General features: G+C 38.7%; 1 protein-coding gene across 9 annotated transcripts in view; it reads right to left on the reverse strand.

Annotated features, from left to right (window-relative positions):
• The window catches only part of Ate1 (arginyltransferase 1), a 147092-nt gene that overhangs the window by 27098 nt on the left and 96221 nt on the right, over positions 1 to 23773 (reverse strand). For all 9 annotated transcript variants that reach the window (XM_046448695.2, XM_058580711.1, XM_046448698.2 and 6 more), the window contains one exon: positions 5605 to 5725. In XM_046448695.2, the coding sequence (XP_046304651.1) occupies positions 5605 to 5725 (121 nt within the window). The remainder of the gene's footprint in view (positions 1 to 5604; positions 5726 to 23773) is intronic.

Consider the following 23773-nt stretch of genomic DNA (forward strand, 5'->3'; position numbering starts at 1 on the left):
TTATGACACTAAGTCATTGGTACAAATATTGTAGGAAAGATTTCTGTTGCTGTTCCTTAGTGTCCTCACTAAAAGACAGTGTGAACTAGAGAAATCTAGTGTCTAGTTTTAATATTGGGAGTCACATTAGCACAATCTCTCTTGGCAGGGTGTTGGTTCTAAGACCCCATGGAGACCAAACTCCCTTAAGTCCCTTATATAAAATGGCACAGTATTTGCACATCACCTACGTTCGACTTCTTGTACACTTTAAATCATATCTAGATTATTTAAAACACCTGGTACAATGTAGAGGCTAAGTAAATAGTTGTTAAACTATATCGTTTAGGGAATAATGACAAGAAAGGGTCTCTGTATGTTCAGCACAATTTTCTTTCCTGAATATTTCTGACTCATGGTTGGGTGAATTCATGGATATGGAAAGCTGACTATGTACTAAATTTTGGGCAAGTTAGTATATCTTTGAAAAGGAAATAAAGAATTTTAAAAAGATATGAAGAGGGGAGTAAAAAAGAGAGGGGAGTAAACTGAAAAAAAACAAACAGGATACTATAATATTGTTCACTTTTCATATCAACACACTCTCAAGATTCACCGAATTTCTAGGATATTTTCTTTCTTTCTTTCTTTTGGATGCCTTTTTTATGTTATGTAGCTACATCCAATCACGTCCATCTTTATAGACAACAAAGAATATGTGTTAAAATATGCAGCAAACAACAGTATTCATTTTGCAATTTTGAGCAGTTCAACTGTGAATGTAAATTTGAAAATAATTTCACCCACTGAAATATAAAAAGAATAACAGTTGACTTCTGCATCTAAAATTATAAGGAAAGATATTGCCCACTTGGTCATTAAAATTATCACTGAAGTACATTTTTTAGGGACCCTGGGGAGTTTCAGTAAACCTGCTTTCTCACTAGGCATTGTTTCCCAGTGATCCACACAATATTGGCCTGGTCTACTGTTCAGAGGGACCATCAATACAGCATTCAGGAAGTGAGGCAGGCTTGGAGAAACAGGAAGCAAACACAGGCCCCACTGCTTTTGGAGTATGGTTCTTCCACACTGTCAAGGGCAGAGTGGGATGGGCTTTTTATGTGGACAGATGCTAGAAAAAGGACAGATGCAGAAGTACAGAAAAAAACACCAGGGAACAATGCTCTATTCCAAGGGGGAATGGAACAGAGAAAGAAGAAAGGAGAGGCCCCCTTTGAAACAACAGAAAATAACACAGATTGTAGCCTTAGAGCTTCCAGGGATCAAACTAGGAAAAAACTTCTTTATACGGGTTTAAATTTTCAGCAACTGCTGGGGAGAGAGGTAAGGTATCTTAGACATATCTATTCTGGGAAAACGCATAAGGTACTCAGTCAAAATTATGCACTGTTATTTTTATAATTAAATTATACACTGTTATTTTTATAATTAAATTTTGAAAGCTTTATTAATAATATATATATGACTTTGCTAATAATATATATATAATATATGACTCCAGTTATATTTAAGACAAATTAGAAAATACCTTGCAAACATTTCAAAGTATGTATAGAAGAGAACAAAATCTAGACAAATCTGTGGTAAAATGTATATACTCCTGTAATTATAAGTAGAAACAGAAGTAAAAGTTATTCTATTTAGTCCTACTGAAATGAACACTAAGTACTATACTTATAAAAATCATAGGGTAATAGTTGCATAAAAATTAGCTTTTATCCTGTGATAAAAACAAATTTTAGCAGTAATTGTGCAACAAATACTGGGGTGGGGGGTGTCAATGACAAATGTTCTGAGGACAAAGTGAGTAACTTCAGGCAAACCAGGATGGTGTTTGGGAAACAGGAAAGGCTTGGTAATTTTTTTTTTTTTTCATATCTGGAACCAAGATTTTGATACCAGTGACAAATGGTACACTGACATACATCACGTGTCAAATCAGGCTCTAAAACCAACTCCAGTGCATACAGGCTGCCCTTCCAACGGTGCTTCTCCATGAAACTGCTATATCAAGGTGCTTTTGTTTGTGAAAGAACAAATTAACAGCCAAGTAGTTTTTACCTCACCAAAAATGTTTTTATCTTATCAAAAGTGAAGTAACTCCAGGTATTAAGTAAAAACAACAAAAGTATGCAGCATGAATTTTTTTTTTCCCCTAAATACACATGTATACACAGGACAAAAGGACTGGAGAGTATAAAAAATTAATAGTGATTACTGCTGTATCGAGAGACTTTGGTTCATTTTACCTTTCTCTCAAGTAGTTTTATACATTCCTATTAGGGATCCCAGAAAATATTTTTCAAAATATAATTCAAGCAAAAAAGGAAGATATAACTGTGATGTAGAAATTTTAAAATCTAGTCATAATCAACTATCAATTTAAAAAATCAAACACTTAAAAGTCATTTGAGGGGCTGTGGTTGTAGCTCAGTGGTAAAGCACTTGCCCAGCATGTGTAAGGCACTGGGTTCGATCCTCAGCACCACATAAAAATAAATAAATAAAATAAAGGTATTGTGTCTATTTATAACTAAAAAATATAAATAAAAATATATTTTTTTAAAAAGTCATTTGAGAAACTTTTGAACTGCTTTCTTTGGAATAGGTAAAAGTCCTGAACTGAAAATAACACACCTATTTATGAAAGGATGGATTTCTTTAGAATTTTTTAAAGTTACTTTAGTTTGTCAACATCCCCTCATTGTATCACAAAGCAATAAATACAAAAGGATTTTGTACTGTCACACAGATTTGGCTGAGTAAATAACCACAGAACTCAAACCTCCCAAAGAGGAAGGTGGTGCCCAGTGGAGGGGGCACGGGCGGGAGCCAGGGAATCTAGAGGCTGACCCCAGCCCAGGAGAGGGAGAGAGTGGGACTCTTTTAAAACTGGCCCCTGAAGCACCTTGAAGCCTCAGTTTGTCTTACAGAGGCCAGTGGTCATTAGCTGTGCCTTTTGCAGAGAACTGAACTAGAGAACAGCTGGGAGATATAAGACATAGTGAAAAAAGTACCATGCCGACCAGCAACAGCACCTGCGGAGCTCTTGTTGTCTGCGTCAGAGTTTGGTAACAGTAAAACTGGCCCAGAGAAGAGGAGAGCTCCTTACAGGCTGCCATTTAAGCCTCCGATGACCATGTTTCACAGCAGGCACCATACACTCCAGCATGTAGCTGCATTTTAATTTCCTAAAACCACAGGACATGAGTCTGCTTTCAAAAAGTGTCTGGGCTGTGACATTCAATACTGATAAAACTGTACAGTTTCTCTGTTGAAAGTTTCAAAGTCTCAACATATGGAAAGGATCCTTATTTTCTTCGAAGCACTATTCTCGAAGATATTTACTGTGTTTTGTAAATAAATTCTAAACAATGACTGCCATGAGTAATGTAACTTACTAGGTCACAGCAAAAGAACATGCTATGTATTGGGCTCTCACCAGGGCATCATGTGTTCATGACAAAGAGCAATTTGAGACTTTAGTGAAGTGCTCATTAACACTTATTTTGGAATATAACTTAAAAATCTGTTAAGTTGAGTAAATGTTTACTTGCACACCCACCCAGTGCATGGAAGTTATTTAGTCATACTCTCAACTTTATAAAACAAGGAGAACTTGTGATCTTTTAAATCTCCAAGTATTATATAATAAAAGCAACCTTTAAAACAGAGTAAAAAGGAAAGCGGGTAAAACTGTGTCCTAAATCTGGGAGTTAGAAACAAATTTAAGATCAGGATGCTGTTCAGTTGCAAGGAATTTGTAAACTTCACATATGCCTATGCAGTAATTCACCAAGATGGTCAGCACTTTCCCCATGGAGGATCTAGCTCCAGCCTGACCTGGAGAAAAGCTGTGGGGGGCTTCTGTGGTTTGTGGGGGGTGGGAGAAGAGTGGGTTCATATATGTTCTCCTCTATAACACTATCGCCTCTGGCTCTGACTCCAAAAATGACTGGAAATTGAATGCTTGTGAGCTATAGATCTGTGTGATCAACGAGGTGTATGTTTATTTAGAATAAACCATCCTATTCTGCTTAGTAATTTAAGGCATAGGAACTTAATAAAAACCTGGTTAAACTATAAAATATAAATATCTGGAAAGCCTGGAGTCAACCCCAATGCCTGGCACATGAGTCAGCAGGGCCCCAGGCCACTCCTCACCAGATCCAGATTCCCTAAGGTATCACACCATGGGTTATGAGTGCTACTCTGGCTTTCATAACAGCTTTTCCAGGAGGCATTTTTTTTTTGGGGGGGGTACGAAAAATACCAATTTTGGGGAAAAAAAATGCACACCTTAGAGCTGAAAGATATCACTGCATTTCCTTCCTTGCCCCTTTGTGTTCCCTTTGATTCTGTCCATTTGCCTCTTCCCCTTGGCCAAGCTTTGCATTTTTTTCCTTCCTTTTAAGATCATGGGTGGCTGGGAGAAAAAAAATGTGTTCTTAAGAAGTATATGCCAGGCAACTCTGTGGTGGATTTATTAGGACTCAGAGCTCAATGAAGCACACATGGCACATCAGCAATGTGGGGAGGACATGCTGTCGATGGAGGGCAATCCATTCCAAGAGTACCAACTCATACTGCTTAGCAGAGTCACACTTGAGTGCCCTGGGCATCAGGAAGAGCCCATTTAAAACTGATAGCGGACTCAAAACTAGGAGGAGGTAAGCAGAATCACACATTTTTCCAGAAAGAAGGTACACAGCAAATGAGAGTAAATGCAGACAGAAGCCTGGGTACACATGGGGTGCAGTATTCTAACTTGTGTGACTGCTTCTGAAACAACACTGGTGGGGGTGACTCTCACATGCTGGTCTTAATTTAACCCTCATGATAGCTCAAAGGTAGGTCCTAGACATTAATATTAAGGGTCAGGAATCTGAGGCCAGGGAGATATTTTGTTTTCATGGTGCTAGGGAGGGAACTCAGGGCCTCACAGGTGCCAGGCAAAAGCTCTGCCACAAAGCCACACCCTGGCATTCAGGCAAGTTTCATGCCGTACACCAGGTGGTGGTGAAGACAGGATCTGAACCTAGCCAGTCTAACTCCAGGGCCACCCTTTTAGTATCTGCACATCTAGTACAGACTAACATCCCAGGATAACAACGGGAAGCACACATGGCTGGGGCTGCACTAGGCAGGAGAAGAGGGGACAGGAAAGGAGACACACCAGAGAGCAAGAAGTCAAGAAAGTATTGTCACAAAGCCCCACAGCTTGTTTGCTACAGTGACATCATTCTACAGCTCCATCAGGCTAACCAGTCAACATCTTCTCTATACTGTCCACGTAATCAATCTAATGGTAAGCTTTCATGTACTGTGGTGGCTGCAAGAGAAATGGATAACGATGTCGACCCTCACGGCGTGCAAAAATTCATCCAATGGAAAGCGAGGGCTGTCAGCGGCAAAAATCCCGTTAGCTTTCTGAATTTTTGCGGAACTGTGAGATGTCTGTCCCATCTTACACATGTGTGTACATGTACTCATGTACACTCTTCAGTATGTAAAGCCACCTAATCTCTAGATAGAGCCACAGCCACGAACATGGAATGTGAAAAAGTCAACAACCCCCAGCTAAGGTTGGCCGCAGTGTACCTGCTTCAGGGTCCTGGTTGAAACGGCAGTACTTGGAGTTTTCCAGGGAAGGCAGGCACTGCTCGATGGGAATCCAAACATATGTCTCAGGACACAACAAATCAGAAGGCCTGTACTGACCCTGCAGGGAAGGGAAGAAAAACAGCATAGGCATTACTAATGGCCGCCCCAGAGCAGCAGGAGAGGTCTGAATGGCAAAGTCACAATCAACCGAGGGTCTCAGGGTAGAACACTTGCCTAGCATGTGCAAGGCCCTGGGGTCCCATCCCCAGTATCACAGGAGGGGAAAAAAGCAACCAGAAGCAGCTGCACTGTAGATGCTGCGACCCCTTGAGAACATGCACTTCCGCATCTCAAGCACACACCTGTGACTCTCAGCTCCCTGAGCTGTCTTTTGTGAGGTAGTGGACACTAGAGGACTGTATAGACATTTTCCAAAATGGAAGGAACTTCACTGTCCTTAACCACACATTTTTTAATTTGTAGACTCAGCTGATAATGATATTCATTCTGTTATAATGTATTAAAAATACTTATCTTATTAACATACTTCTATAAATAATCTAAACTAATACATATATAGTAAGAAATTTTTAAAATAATAGACATTTCAGGGAAACACCTATGATAATTCCATGAACTTTCTTCAAAAATTTTTTTAGAAAAATAATTTGTATATTTATAACTCAATTATGTACCCTAAATCTAAAAACAAAACTATACAATACATGTTTGGGGAAAAATAATCATTCACTAATGGGTAATATGATAGTTAACAGAAAATGAAGCAAATTATGTGAAAGCATTCATTGAAAAATTTCAGAAATATCAACACTTTATGATCTTTGAGCTTAAATAAAATTTCAAATGTCTCTTCTCTATTAAAATTCAAAATTCATATAGTGATTAAAATCTAGAGTAGTGTTTTTCAAACTATTTTGCTATAACTTACGGAAAGAAATATAAAGTATAAAACTAGAATAAAATGATTTCATACCCAATGCTTATCCATGTTACATTCTATTCTATTTTCATTTTTTAAAAAATGATCCTTTAGAACCACTAAAAGTGCTCCCACAGCAGTAAAGATTATGAAAATCGCCTCCGCAAAGCCTGAAGGGCTGAAGGGCTCCACATCTCCAACAGCGAGCTGAGTCAGCCCAGAGGCGAGCACCACGCCCCACCACCACTCAGAGGCTAAGCCAGCGGGAGGCTATCCACAGCAGAAGGCGAAACAGAGGCGGGGCGAGGGCTCCAGGACGGAATTTTATTGGAGACTTAAAAGGAATGAGAATAATAACATGGAGATCTGCCAAGCCACAGATAACCAAGGAACAGAAAAGAGCAGGTTGCTACGACAATGGAAAGGGAGGCTAGGACCAGATTCTGGAGCCTCAAGTGTGCTTTGGACTAATTTCTTCTAGAAGAAATGGAAGGCTTGCTGGCTGACAGAGTAGGCTTTACTACTACATTTCAACAGGAGCAGGTGCAGAAATTGAGACTCCAGTCTTCGCTTTCCTGGGGTACTCACCGCCTTGTTGATGCCTTCCCACCCAACAGCAGTTAAGAGCCACCTGAAAGGGTCAGTTTCAGGTGATCTACTCACTTGGTATACTCTTAGAACTCACAACAAGATTACTTAAAAATAAATGCATAATGAAAAAGTATAATAAAGCCAGACACTCCACTGCCTCTCCATCTTATCAAAAACAATCAATTCCATTCCCTTTTGTTATGGTTTGGATATGAGGCGTCCCCCAAAATCTCATGGATGAGAAAATGCAAGAAGGTTCAGGGGGGAATGACTGAGTTGTGAGAGTCTTAACCCAATCAGTGAATTAATCCCTTATGGGATTAAGTGAGTGGTAACTAGAGGCAGGTGGGGTGTAGCTGGAGGAAGTGGTTAATTGGGAGCATGGCTATGGGGTAATATTTTGTATCTGGAGCTAGAGTCTCTCTCTCTGCTTCTTGATCATCATGGTGAGCTGCTTTCCTCTGCCACCCTCTCCCACCATGATGTTTAGCCTCACATCAAGCTCCGAGAAATGGAGCCAGCCTTCTCTGGACTAAGACCTCTGAAACTGAGAGCCCTCAAATAAACTTTTCCTCCCCTACAGCTGTGTTGGTCAGATCTTTAGTCACAGCAGCGAAAAAGCTGACTAAAACACCTTTCTTATTGAAAGCAACTCCACTCTCCATTGATTCAGAAACAATTTTACTGGGGAGAAGGGACAGTATGAGGTGAAGCTCTCCATAAGATTAAATCTGAAAATATAGACAACAGGAGTTCTAAATCTTTCTTCTTTTCTGATTCAGATCATTTGAAAAGTCTAATGGGAAAAAAAAAATGCTAAAAGGCTAAAGACATCAAACTTCTAGGGAAAAGAAAGGAGTAAATTTTTTTGACCATGCAATATACAAAGATTTTTTCAGAAGACGGGGAAAAAGAAAAAAAAAACTGATGAGTTAGACTTTATAAAAATTGCATAGTATTCAAAGAAGTTATAAAGAAAAGAGTCAAGTCAAAGAAGGGAGAAAATTCAAAACAAACAGTAGACAACAGACTCACACCCAGAACTAAGAATTTCAACCAATCAACTTTTTAAATTACTTAAAAACTTTGTCAAAGATATGCCTAACCAGCTCATGAAAGATGTACAAATCAAAACTATGACAAGTTACGACTGCGGCTCTTACTAAAGTGACTAAAAATTTAAAAGATGGAATAATGAAGGTTTGGCAAGAATTTGGACTACCTAGAACATAGCTATTGCAGGTTTAAAACAGAAGCCATTTGATAAAATATAAATATTCATGTACACACAACATTCGTGAGCGTATCTAGAACATAGCTATTGCAGGTTTAAAACAGAAGCCATTTGATAAAATATAAATATTCATGTACACACAACATTCGTGAGCGTATCTAGGGTAAATTCTCTGAATTGGTAATTTGGTTAAAGAATTTTACTTTTATCAATGAAAAATGATTTTACATACAAGGTGTACCATTTTATATCACCACCAGCAATGTTATGTATCCAGGTGCCAATTTCCCCCACATCCTTACCAAGACTGTACACTTCCAAAACTTTTAATCTCTGCCAGTCTGAACAATGGCATTTCACTGGTTTTAATTTGCATTACATTCTTTCCCTAAATGCAAAGAATTTGCCATTCCCGGTTCCATAAAATTAGCCCATTGTGCTGTTAGATTGCTGATCTTTTTTAATTAATTGAAAAACAATCTTTACATAGTAAAGAAATTAACCCTTACTTTGTAAAATTCATTTTACATATTCCCTAGTTTATATGTCTTTTTATATTATGTGTCATACTCTTTGCCACGTGGAAATTTGACATGTAGTCAATTTTATCATTTTTTAAAAATGGCTTCTGGGTTTTTGCACAATAATTAAAAAGGCTACTACACTTGTTTAGAGATTTTAAAAAATATACTAGAAAATAATTTTTCTAGTATTTTTATGGTTTCAAAATTTTACATTACATTTATGCTCCATCTGGAATTTATTTTGGTATAGGTTATAGGAAAAAGATCCAACCTAATTTCTTTCAGATGTTTCCTCATCATCATTTTTTGAACAATCTTCATTTCCTTCCCTCGCTTAAAATGCCTCTTTGAGAACTTGCTAAAATTTTGTATGTTGTGAAGTCTTTTCTGGACTTCAATCTAGTCATGTGCCAGTGCCACACAGTTTTATATAGAAAAGCTCTGTCTTATATTTTAATCTCTGGATACATCTAATTGCCTCTCATCACTCTTCCTTTGCAGAATATTCTGGCTCTTTTTGCTTAATTATTATAGGATTTCATATTTGGCCCACATGAGTAAAGAAACAGAAATAAAAATGGAATGGCTTCTTCTTTTTTTTTTTTTCTTTAAACCGGGAATTGAACCCAGGGGTGTTTAACCACTGAGTCACATCCCCAGCCCTTTTAAATATTTTATTTAGAAACAGGATCTCACTAAGTTGCTTGGGGCCTTCCTAAGTTGCTAAGGCTGGCTTTGAACTTGCAATCTTCCTGCCTCAGCCTCCCGAACCTCTGGGATTATAGACATGTGCCACTGCCCTGGCTGGAATGGCATTCTTGATATAATACTGACAGAATACAAAACAGAATACCAAGAACATCTAGTGAAAAAAAAAGTGTATCATCTTAAGTTAAAAAAAAACGAAGAAACCCCCAAATTGTACAAATGATACCATTTTCTAACTCAAGGTGGGAGTAAATGCTAACTGGCTAACACATGGCAAATATTAGAGGTGGTGGGGGTCAGGCAGGCCTAAACTTGGGAGTCTTGCTGGTTGAAACAGACCCGGTTTCCCTATAAACATACTCCATGCAGATATGTGGATTTAACAACAGCCACAGGATTTACTGTCAATAGTACTGACAATAAATAATAGCAATGAATACTCAATGAATCCTCACTATTGACAGGCACTAGGTGCTGGTCAGAAAAAGATGGATCAATGCATGCCTCTGGAAAATTCTCAATCCAATGAAGGGACAGGGCTGTGCCAAGAGGAAGCATAAACAGGAATGTGCAGAGTGTGGCGCATGCCACAATTCAAAGCTCATGTCCTCTGAAGGCAATGTTAGCTCACACAATGAGCAAGACACTGGCTTATCTCACTAAAAGATCATAAATGATAATCATAAATGATAATCATAAATCATTCTGACTTCTGCTCAAGTGATTTCAAATTTTTCGTTAGGCTAAAACATTATTTTCTGCCAAAGTACAAGCTCATTTCAGTACTTCAACTATTCTCCCAAGCCATTAAAGATGCAGAAATTCATAAACTGAACTACTTTAAAATGTATGTTTTCTAAATCAAGCTGGCTGAGGAGTTAAAGGCACAAGTAGAAAGTGCAGGGGTCTGAAAGCTGCCCTGCTCTGTGTGCTGTAGGCAGATGAGAAATGTCTGTAGGAAGAATGTAATTACCTGTGGATTTGGACATACTTTCCTTTGGTAAGAAAGAAAAATATTTAATCAACCTCTAAGAACATTCATTCAGATTGGAACAGCGAGGTAAAAGATTCTTTCCTACAGTGGTAGCTTTTTGTAAATAAAAATCTAAGTTACCACAGACTTCTGAAGTACTCAAAATTCTGAAAACATGACTGGTCCAACAGGGCTTACTTCCAACTGCGTAGGGAGTTCTTTCAATGTGATGTACAACTTAGAAGATCAGTTCTAGACAACCTCAGAGCCTCCTCACCGCCCACCCCCCAACAAGAACAAAGTGGGCCTTACCTCGGGCAGGTACCATTAAGGGCAGCCTAGTTCAAGATATGTTGCCTGCAAAGTTATGAGTTAGTTTTAAAAAGTCCTGAAAATAGAAGACAGAACGCCTAATTTTCATTAGTATTTTAAAAAATCGGTAAGAAACAGCCGCACAATTCAAAGCCCTCAAAGGGAACTAACTGGAGCAAATCCTGTGATTTATAACTTCACCAATCTGCCATAACATCTACAACTGTTTATAAACTGTTTGGAACTGGAAAACAGAACAAAAATAAAGAAAACAAACTGACAAAGTGCCTCTATATTATGAGTTGCCAAAGAAGAGTTAATGTTCTACTCAAAGTATGGCTATAGGACCCAATGGCTTCCTCTCTAATGAAAATCACTTACACAATTTGTACTTATACTACATCTCCCCACTAAGAAAAAATTTAAATATGGTTACATAATATCTCAATCAATTTTGCTAAGTTGCACAGAATAAAAGTCTAGGAAATGCCAAAGTTAAATCTAAAACATTGAAAGAAAAAAGCCCAAAGCCCTAGCTGAACAAATTTCCTGCTCTGTTTCTTTTAGAAAAGACTGTGTATCCCGGAAAAGGAGATGGTACAATTTTGGTTTTGGTCAATGGAATGAACAAAGACATTCTTCTCACTTGCATGCTTCAGACCATAATTTGAAAAGCATTACCATATTGATTTAATTTTCTACTCTATAAAAAAAATCACAAAATAAATTATGTGGAAAATATCTTACTTTAGCAAAACACAATAGTCTGAATTCAGTCTAAAAACTACATTCATTTTGATAGCCAGACACTAAAAACATCTATCACATCTTATAGAATCACAATAAATACAAGTATCTAAAGAGTTTGTAGAAGACGTATGTACATGGAAAGATTTGATTTCAAAATCAGTAATAATTTCAGCAAAGATACTTTAGATGAACATCTTTTACTTCTAATGAAAACAAAGCAAACAACACTTAGAGATTTTCCCCAGTTACAATGTATCTATCTAGTTAAAAATATGAATTTTTCAAAAGCAAAATTATATTAATGATGTGGAGAAAAAATAAAAAATGGTTCTAGCAAACCCTGGCAGTCAATTTTTTTTGCAATGGTTTTTATAATGTATTTCCTATACAGTAAAAGTCACTTTTTAAAGTACACATTTCAGTCTTTCATTATATTTCAAGGCTGTGCCACCATCATCACTACATAATTACATAACACATTCATCATTCCCCAAAAGCAACCCCACACTCATCCTCAAGTCACTCACCATTCTAAGGGCCCTTTGCCGGAGTACGGCTGCAGCAATATAACGGGGGCGGGGGGGACGAGCAACTTGTGTATGTTGATACAACAAGAATGGGAGCCGTTTATTGTAGGACAGGAGTGGTATATATACATTCCACACAGCTTATCTAATTAACATAAACTCGATACAGCAGTCAACCAATAAGGAATCTCCACACTTAATGGCTCGCTGGCGTTACTTCACAAACCACCCCCTCTGGCAAAATGCCAGGTGCCATCCTGACTTGTTTACAGACTCTAATACCCTTGATCTATTAGCAATGTATTTCAAAATGGAGTATCTCCTCAAATTGCCATGCTTCCTATTTGAGTCTAAGTAAAGAACAAAGACAGGACACAGCCTGTAAGACCCCAGGTGACACAGGCCTACGTCACCTTTCTGGCCTAATTTCCTATGACTTCCCCCTTCTCTGCCATGCCACCTTGGCCCCCACACTGGCTTCCTGCATCTCCTGGAATAAGCCATGCCAGTTCCCACCTCAGGGCTTCTCCAGGCTGCTCTCTTCTGGTCTTAGAGGTATCCCCTAACACTGTCATCTACTTAATTTTTGCTCAGTCACATTCTCAGGGAAACCACCTATCCTCTCTATTTTTCTTCCACAGAGCTTATCAACTTTGAGTGTCTTTTAGTTCCCTGTTCATTTACATCTATATGAGACTCTTGTTAAAATGCAGGTAGGAGTTTGCTTACTAACGTGTTCCAAAACCTGCTTAGTAAATAACTGGGTGAATGGGCAGTGAGCTGGCACTGCCCTCCACCTGCACCCTTCTCTCCACCTGCGCCCTTCTCTCCACCTGCGCCCTTTCTCCCTCCTCTCCTCAAACACAGCAATGTTACTGTGTATCTCCTGCCTTGCACCAATCCATCCATCTGCAGTTGCCACACTCATATCAGTTGCCTATTGCTATTGTGTGAGCAGTTCTCAACCTTTGGGAATTATCACCAAATGCTAAAACTGCAAGTACATTATTATGAGAGGGTCTACAAGAGTTGCTGAAATTAAAAAGGGATTTTCATACTCAAGATGATTAGAAATGAGCTACTTGTGTCCATTTAATTCTCTTTTCCCCCCACAAAGCTGAAAACATTTTTTTCACTGGCATATGTTCTCAAAAGGAGCACAGCCATTCAGGTTACATTTCACTAAAAAAAAAAAAAAAAACAACTTGAGAAATGTCCTCTTCTACTGGCAGAGCTGAGCAGTACCATCTTGGTTGGTAATCCTTAACAATGATGATTTCTCCCTGTGTTTGTTAAGAACCCAGTCCTCCTAATAATTCTTTGTATCAAAGGAATTACATCCTGTAATAAGCGAGGAATGAAAACAGATGTTATTTCTATTGTGTGGATAAAACAATATCATTCATAGTAGTGATGAATTCTAAACTTCTGATTCCCTTTCTCACACCATATCTAAATCAAAAAATACTATTATTTAAAGAATTTGCATAATAAATTCCAAAAAATCTTAAGAAATCACAGCTTAGTTAGATATGCACTGGGACTGTGCCTGGCATCTAGGATCAGTGGATGAAATGGCCTTGGGAGGTGCTCACCATCAGTCAGGGTCCAGAAGGGGGTAATGGTGCCCTGGTAATTTCCACAGCCACAGGAGAATTCAGACGACTGCACAAAGTGCTGGGGAGGTGACAAGAACAAGAGGACCAAACCCAAGCTGCTTATGGAACTCAAAGGTCAAAGAATCAGCTTCTTCTGTGACAGCAGTAAAGGTCCCTCTGCAATGCACTGCCAAGGCTGAACAGCGTCGTGTTTGGGAAAAACAGGCACCAACAGCAAGCACTGGTGCAAGACCCCACAGCTGTCTCCCTTCTGAGCTCCCAAATCACGCCATCAAAACTTAATCAAACAGGAGATGAAAAAGCAAATGACAGTGTCATCTTTACAGCTAGTATGTGGTCCAGCATCTACACAGCTTCGGGAGGTTTCATGTGGCCCCGCGGCTTCACAGTTTGGGGGGGCTTCAATGACACGTTATCTTCAGCTTTATATTCAAAATGTTAATGTCAGGTTAGTTCTAAAGAGTAACTCTATCTTCTCTCTGAACAAATGACAATTTCCATAAATTCAAATTTATTACCAGTTAAGTATTTTTCCTCTTAATACAGAATGATATATTTGAAGTAATTCACGAAATGATTCATCTATAATCAGTATTATCTGGAGAAATATTATGGAACCCATGGTTTTTAAAATGCACTGTGGTTTCTCTTCTTAAATCTCCTGTCTTACTAGATTTCCATCAAAGTGCCTCTTACAGCTGAATGTACAACTGATCAGAAATAAAAGATTTACTATTTACATTATAAAAGAAAACACCCTAGAAAAATCCTAAAAAAAAAAAAAAACCACTGAAATGACTAACCATCCACTCTTTGATTACAGTAAATCCAGAAATACATTATTTTAATCTTTAAAGGGCTTTCACATATTTTAAGTCATTTTTTTTTTCTTTTTTGGCCATTATAAATATGAAGAAACGTGAACCCGATGTATTCAGGACTACGTACGTTTGCTGGGCTGACAGAAAAGAATTCCCTTTGAATATTACATTTTTCTTTGTATAAGTTTAAACATCACAAATTAGAAGTTATTTCTTTAATTAAAGTTAAAGTATTTGAGACTGTTATTTTTTTCTCAAAAAAAAAAAAATCTGAGAAAAGTAAAGAAATGCTTTCATATGATATTCACCCAAGTTAGCATTCTTGGCTCTTAATTGGAAACATCTGGAGATGGGCTTGGCAGATTGCAATAAAACTGAAGTTACCAATTCACACCCTGCCATTTTGAGGGTATTTTGTTTTTACAGTTTTCAAATCAAAACCAAACGGACTTTCCTTTGAACTCTGGTCCTGAACCAAAGATCTTTATGAGATTTCACTCTCAAGAATACTTTATAAATATTTTGTAAAACAGGAAGGTTTTCATGAGTATTTGAAACGAGGTAAACCTGCAAGTTGTTTTAGAAGTTCAAGTCAAATTAAAATGTAAGTACACCAAAACGACAAAATTTCAACATACATACACCCACCTCCCCACAGAGAATACCATAAGCAGGGAACAAAAAAGAGATTAACTAGACATTTAAGTCTTGTGTCAGGCAAAGTTGATATCAGTGTTGTTTCCCACAATAAACATACTGATTTTACTAAAACCGACTGCTTAAAGAGAAGCTCTCACACGACCTAAAGGAAAATAGTTCAAAACAATCCATTAAAGTGGGCTGCAGCCCCAGAGAAAGTCAGAGTAAGGGCTTATTAGATCCAGTCCTTTCCCTGAAAGACAACACCAGTGGAATCCCATCCGCGGAGTGCGAGGCAGACCCCTTGCTCCTGATTTCATTACGTAAACAGAGACTGACTTTATCCGTCCCCAAGAGAGCGCTTCAGAAGTAACTCTAGCTGCTCTGTTTTCAAAAACTGTGTTTGGGTTGTGCCACACTCAGCTGGTGAGGTGAGCCCAGACCAGTCAAGACAAAGGGCCTAAACATCTGAATCCATTTGCGTTCCCCAAACTCTGAACACCAACAGATGTCCTCCATGTGCGCCACGCTAAGCTTTGAAAATTTAAAAATACATATTTTCTCCACTGACAAACAGAAAGTGATGGTATTCTGTATTTCTTTAATTAAAATCCAAGGGTTCTCAAAGGCTCCAGGACTTACTTTAAAGCTTCTTTAAGACTGAGCTATTTATTTTACTATTGGCAAATAATGGAGAATAAAGATTCTAATTCAGTTTTAATCACAATCTTTGCTTTTATTTTGGAAACCCTGAGTCATTTTTTTCTTCTAGAAAACACAAAGAAAGCTTGTGAAGAAAAGATTCAGGGAGTCAACTTACAGCCCAAATTTAATTTCAAACTGAAGGGTCATAAGTTGAAAGGATGAAAAACACTAGAATGAAAGACGAAGGCAGAGGAAATAATACACTGAGAAAAAGAAAACCCAAGCTGCCTCAGTTTCTGTTGGAGAGTGCACATGCACATGCACATAGATAGTCACACCCGTGTACATATGGATGTGATGTTCACTATGTTGATGAGAAGGTTCAGTTTGGGTGTTTGTTTTTTCAGCCTATAGTTTAGAAAATAGCACTGAGAGGCCTTGTTTCTGCCACTACCTGAATGGAGGCCACCTGCACCTGGAGGACAGTGAGGGACTGGTTCCAACCTTGATGCTGGAATTCATCTCCCATTGCCACCAGACTGAGCCGATGGATGCTACTGAAACCGTTTACTGGCTCTGCAGTATCTACTGTCTACCCAGGAGGATCTCTTTCTAAAGTAAAAATATTTCATAGGTTGTAATTTTAGGTATAGCTGATAAAAAATTACACAAGAAAAAAAGACACCCCACATCCAATAATGTTTTTAAATGAATCTGGAAGTTATTAATCACAATCGAACCTGCGTGTCTGTAAGGCAACATGGGTACGGATACCTTGTGACACTCCCTAGTTTAGCAACACCAGGGCTGTGCCTGACTATCAAGACCCACTTTCAGTCTAGCTCCTCATCTCCCACACTCTCACCCCAGGGCACGCGGCTGCCCTCCCCATGGGCATGATGGAGCCTAAGACTGCCTGCTCCTCCTCCACACCAAGGCCTCCATGCCCCAGCTTCCCCTGGCCACAGTGCTCCTGTCCCGGGCTCCATGGGCCATGCTGCCATTCCTGCATTCCACATGTCAATGCCAAACACGCACAGTCTGCCCAGCCCCTGGTGAACAGCAACACAGGCTGTTTCAGATAACCTTTTTGTCTAAAAGGGGAGGCAAGCTTTAAGGATATAATGGCAGAAACATTATTACACAGGATGGCAAATGCTGCAGAGGAAGCACGTGGGTATAACAGGGAGCCCTAATCTGCCAGGGAGGGTCACACTCTGGGAGATTCCATCTGCATCTCCACAGAAGCCTCCTGCAGAACTCGGCACAGTTCACAGGAGTTGTCCGTGTACATGCGGCACTTCTCCTACCCCAGATCAGCCCTTCCTCCAAATCCCAAATCAGAGTTTCCAAGGAGTGTTCCTTTCATTCCTTGTGCCCGGATTCCTTGTACAGACTGAATTCTAAAACACTTAAATATTTATTGAACTAAGCAGAATTGTGTCAAATTATATTTCTTAAGAAAAGTAGGAGAGAATCCTAAAACCATATGGACCTCATACATATTAGTACTCAGTTTCATGTTAAAATTTTAAAAAGGAGGCAAGGTGAGACAAAACTTAAGTGACCTGATTGAGGCTGATTACTGCTAACAGCAAGATTAGAACTTCAATCTTTTTTGGTTAAAACTCCCCCCAAAAAATAAGCCTAAGTATGAAGACCTCAATTGTGTCGGCACTGTCCCATGATCCTGCTTAGGAGCTATGCCTGATTAGAATCATTTAGGCCCTGCTCCTCAGAAACATAATCTTGATTTTACTTTTTAGCATTCTTTTTAAAATTGACACGCCCTGAATCAAACAAACTCTAAAAAATAGTTCCCAACAAATATACAGCTTTAATAAAGTCGGTCAGTGATCTCTAACTGATCACATCACCAACTGGAGCTGTTATTTTTCCCAGAATATGGAAACAGTAAACATTTTTCAATGCCTGAAAACCTTAATCGTAAAGGTCTGTTTAATTACACCCCTGAGGAAAATAAGAAGTTAGCCATAACCGCAGATTTTCCCCAAGGGTATGAGCATTGGTAATCAATCCTTTTTTCTGCCTGATGGAAAATTCATCACAAATGGCTTAAATACCTCAAGTATAAGGATAACCTCTTCTCCCTGGACTGTGCAGCAGCGGGGGTCCTAGTGGGATTTGCGTCCTGTCCCCCTGTCCCCCTGGATGGCAGCACTGTTCTGCATTTCTTGAAGGAAGGACCTAGTACAAAGCTAAAGCAGCAGCGCCTGAGGAGTACCCACACCTCAGCAAGCTCCAGACACCTAACAGGTTACCTCCTCCCCTCCTGAATGATCAATTAGCTGTGACCACTTTTAACTTAAACAGTCATTCAAAGGGTGAGCAAATCCAGTCCATTTCACAGAATTTCAGTGAAAATGTTGTGAAAAATGCCTGCTGCTACCACCTCCAAAGAATCCAACAACTCTGGGGCACATGGATTCTTCGTTCCTTCTAAGACATCTGGTTATAAACATCATAAGTTGTCCAAACTCAATTAATCATGCTGCTGGCAAAGTTAGCAATAAAGATCCTCAAGATTAAAGGAATTATTAACATAAATCTTACAACTATGTCCCTCTTTAACTATTGGCCTATTATAAAACCATATCTGCCTCAAATACACACACAAATCTTTAAGATCTAAGGATTTTTAATATTTTCACACATGGATTGAAAATATTACTTAGGATTTATTTAAAAAGGTTTATATGAAGGGAAAGTTTTCAGTGACTGTCATTCAAGTTCTTCTATAATGTCACCTATCTTGGACTCCACACAAAACATGCCATTTCCCAACAATTTGAAAGAGCCAATCACCATCTTTCCATCCAGTAACATTTTGGAGAAATCAAGAGAGTATATTATCAGTTTACCACATCAAAACTCTCTAGAACCTGCACAAATTAAACAGAAACTGAAACCTACAACTTCCAGTTGGGGGAAAGTATAATTCAGAGAAGTTACTATTATGGAGCCTAAAATCAGGGCATTAGCCAATGGGATGATTACGGTTTTGGGCTAGAAAAGTTTGGAGCATTGAGTGTGTTTAGAAGCTGCTGACCCACACGCCCAGGAACATGGCAACTAGGTAACTCCAGGTGGTATGCAGCACACAATCTGACAGTATTTTTTGGTATGATTATGAGCTCATAGATCTGAAGGTGTTTAATGTGTTTGAATCCACTACAGTTATTATCCTTTTTGGTGCTCAAATTGTCCACATTCTGACCAGTGGGAGCCAATTTAAGTTGTCTCCTGAGTGCTTCCAACACATCCTACTAGTTTATGATCACTTCCCTGCTTCTCTTTATCTTCACAGAGACATTTATTAAAGGCGCTTCAACCATCCTCGAGATTCACTGTGCGCTTGTGAGTGGCAGTTGAAGATGTACCGCTACATAAGCCAGGCTTCCATCTAGTCATTGACTTTAGTCTTGGGGAGCGGTAGGACCTGTGAGCATCTGCGTTTCCTCTTTCTGCAGTCACAGCATGAAGCACCTACATCAGGACTACAAAGAGTTACACGACACAGAAATAAAACCAAGGCTTTCTACTGCTCTTTTATACAACATCCAGACTTAACAAAAGAGCACATAAAAGTCATCTAAAAACCAGAATAAATCAGCTGTAGTGGAAACGTAAATCTGAATAAAAGAACCAAATTAATGCTTAGTTTTCTCTTTCTATAACACTGAAGTTAAAATTTTTTAGTAAACATAATATGTAATTAAGTAATTTTAGTTTTAATAAAAATAACAAGCCAACAGTTCTCAGCATAACACTAAATTCTTGACCTGTGCTACCACATCAGTCTTTATAATGACCCTGCAAGGACTGGTGATTACTGTCTCCATTTCACAAAGACATGGAGGCTTATAAACACCTAAAATAAGAAATCAGATTTGAATTTAGCTCTTCCATCTTTGGGAGCTACATCTTCACTCTGCTTTCTTCTGATAAAAAGCTAATTAAAATGTTTGAATTCTATAGGGAAAAGTATTTATAGTCCAGTTTTCAACAGCTTTTTATTAAGAGAGTATATACACAAAAATGCATAAGATTTACATTTTAAACATTTACAATCTAAAAATTCTAATGTTCAGAAGAAACTGAAAAAAAAGATAAGATTATGACACTGAGTAAAATGCTGTGGGCACCAAAACATTCAGTCTCAAGTAGTGTCTCCAGATGACCAGCTGCACAGGGACACCAGCAGCGGCACCACGAAGGATGGGGAAGAGACCACCTGACCCAAGAGAACAAACTCCACATCACTGACAGTGTGGCACCCTGACACCAGGACTCTGGGCACAATGTCCTGAGATTGACGTAGAAGCACCTATATAGCATTCCTGACAAAGATGATGAACCTTCAAAAATGTCCATGGTATGAAAACATAAAAACAAAATTACAGTTCTAGATTCAGTGATCTTTTTTAAAAATAAGTGAAATACGTAATTCTTGACCAGATTCACAGTCAGGGGAGACATTATTGGGAAAACTAGGAAATTTGAACATGGACTGTCTATTTGGTTGTACTACTGTAAAAATATTAAATTCCTTGAGAGTGATCATGGTATTATAGTTAAGTATGAGAACATCCTTGTTCCATGCTGAAGTACAAGGCGTGAAATGTTAGGATATCCGAAACACTTTCAAATAGGTTAGCAGGAAACACACATAAATTCTCTTACGCAATGTAAACAAAGATAAAGCAAAGGTGGCAAATGCTGGTAACTGATGGCCTTGGATGCAAGTATGTAAGGTGTCCACTGTTCTACTCTTTCAACTTTCTTGTGGATTTGAAAATTTCAAAATCTGGGGGGAGACCAGTTCCAGGAAATACATACTTCTCTCTATGCCGCCAGCACACATTTGTGTTCCTTTTTTTTCTAGACATTAATTTGACACATTTGATATAGCAAGATCTTTTTCAAATGTTTATCCACTTTAAGAGCTGCTTGAAGACAGTGTCTATGTCCAAGTCATCAGCGCCAGGATCCCAAAGAGCCTCAAATAGAGCAGGCCTCTATTTGATTTCACAAGATACCATTACATAGATGACAATAAATGGCTTTTAATAACACTTCAATGCACTTACAATAGAAGTATTTCCTGGTTGACAAAACCACATAATCCTTAAAATCTAGAACAATTTTAAACTGGTCATGCATCTGGAAAGTTACAGTAAAAAAAGAAAGGAAGAATTACGAAAGGTCATTAATTACCATATGTTTAGTTGGTAGACCACCATGGAATACCTTATGTTTTATTATTTCAAATGGCATAAATTTAATTTATATAGGTAAGAGTCCATTTTATAATTGTATCCCAAGTTAGTAATACACGGTCTAGAGACACCCAGGTAATTTGATCTTTGAACTTCACATAGCAAATTATCCATATAGTTGGATTTTGTGACTGTGAGAGAAAGGCGGGGAGGTACCGGATAATGCAGATGATAAAGACATTAATTTAGACTAGCATAGGCTGGATCAGCAGGGGAGTAAGCCAAGAGTAGCTTAGTGGCACTCTGTGGAGTAGGGGTCAACAAACCATGGCCCCTGGGCTAAATTTGGTCTGTTGCTTGTTTATGTAAGAACTACCACCTAAGACTGGCTCTTATATTCTTTAATAGTTGAAAATAAATCAAAAGAATATTTTGTGCCATGAAAATCATGACATTAAGATTGAAAGTCCATAAATAAAGTTTCACACAGTCATGCCTGTTTGTTTACATACTGTCTATGGCTGCTTCTGACACAATGCGGACCATGAGGCCTGCAAAACCTAGACTATCAACTGTCTGATCCTTTACAGGAAAATCCTGCTGACCCTACTGAGTACCAGGGAGAAAAGTTTCCATTTCCAGAAACTATGGGGACACCTGGGGATCTGTTCATCTTGTGACATTCATGAAGATCTATACTTTTATATACTTTTCTAAATGTACAGTGAGTGTGTCTTGAGAAAAAGTTTTTAAAGACCCTATTATCAGGGCTGGGTCTGTAGATCAGGAGCAGAGCTCTTGCCTGGCATGTGTGAGGCACTGGGTCCGATCCTCAGCACCACATAAAAATATATAAATAAAATAAAAGTATTGTGTCCATCTACAACTAAAAAAATTTTTTTTAACATCTACTATTGCTAATTTAAAGATTTACAAAGGAGATAAATCTGATACTATTTCTCTAATTAACATTGAAAACTGATATTTTTATAGCTGTTGTCAGAATCAGGGTTTGACTTGGTGGAGTCCAGACTATGGGTTGCCAGGGGCAGAATGCCCACATCAACCTAGGCAGATCATTAGAGAAGGCTCCTGAAAACAAGTGAAAGCAGTTCAGGCAAGCAGATGCCAACAGCAGGTTCCAACTCAAGCAACAGGAGCACAGCACAGATTCCAAAGCAAGACTCTAGCATTGAGGAGGACTAGAGGAGCGAGGCAATTAACACCACTTGTAATTTAACGCTGAAGGGGCAACTATAGAAATGTGCAAGCACAAAGCCATCTACAGTGTGTGGATCCCAATAGGACGCGAAAGCCCAAGGCATGCATGCTAGCAGGCCAAACTGACTTGGGAGACCTGTTGAATCACAACTTGCTTATCTTCAACTATTAAATTCTTCACAGCAAATGTCAGCTTTATCCAAACTGAACTGGGAGAGTAGAGGTGACTAACTGAAAATGCCCAATACAGAATGTGTATGAACACTCATACAGACAACACACACACCCTAATCAGGCTTGCACTAACCGTACATTAGTTGGCTAATCTTTGATTCAGAACCAAGGTTTTTCTCTAAGGTCGCACCACTGTGACTTTTAGTTACTGGTTCTTTAAAGTGTACAGAGAACCGAAACACTTAGAAAAGTGCAGAATCTTAAGGGCTGGGTGAGCACAGATCAGTGGTTGGGCTCTTCCCTCCATGTGCAAGGTCCTGTGCTCTATCCCCGATACCTCAAACAATAACAACAAACAAGAAGTATAGAATCTTTCCAGATTCTTATAGATTTTTTTTTAACCCAAACTCTTCTAGTTCTCAACTAATTCAACAAATTCACAACTAATTCAACAATTATTTTTTTATGAGTCATCTTTGGGTTTTTCCAAGGCATTCAAATTAATTTTAATGCAAATAACATTTCAAAATTCTCCATCAGTTGGCATTAAAAAAATGATGAAAACACACATGCAGATGTGCTAACATGTCACCCACCAGTCACCAGAACTGAGTACTCTGAGAGCCATGAGCACCACTGGGTGAGTTACAAAGGGAATGGAAGCATCAGCAGACAAACGAATACAGAGGACTCAGAATCAAGACCCGGGGCAGGGAGCAGCAAAGCAGAGCCCCGGCTGCAAACCAGGAGGAAGCCCATCTGCCACAACACAGCTACAAGGTTCTTGTGTTTGGGGCACAGATGACAAGATGCATCTGCAAGGGACTAAGGGACCCTAAAGGGACTGAAAGAAAACAGTAGAATCAAGTCAGGACAAAGTCACTGCTATGCTGGATGCCTAAGGGAGAACAACATTGAAAAGGGGGGAAAAAGAACAAAAATGGCAAAGACTATTATCTATTTCAAGTCACTTGAGGGAATCCTCCTTTTGCTTACCTCTAAGGCAAGTTAGAATAGAGCAGAACCTTACTTCCCTTAATACAAAGGCTGACATCACAGAGTTATTCAATTTCCCTTACAATGCTCTTGAGAACTTGCAAGGTAAGTTTGGGAAGTGCTGAAAGAACAAAAGCAATCTTCTAGTGTTTCAACCCAAAATTTAAATAGGCACCAGAGATCAGCACTACTGGCTCCTAAAAGTAGAATAAAATATATCAGTATCTAAATAAACCCCAAAGTTATAGAAAC

The sequence above is a fragment of the Marmota monax genome, unplaced genomic scaffold, assembly GCF_021218885.2.
Source record: "Marmota monax isolate L192 unplaced genomic scaffold, Marmota_monax_Labrador192_F-V1.1 WCK01_AAM20220418_F8-fsc00076, whole genome shotgun sequence".
Classification (NCBI taxonomy): domain Eukaryota; kingdom Metazoa; phylum Chordata; class Mammalia; order Rodentia; family Sciuridae; genus Marmota; species Marmota monax.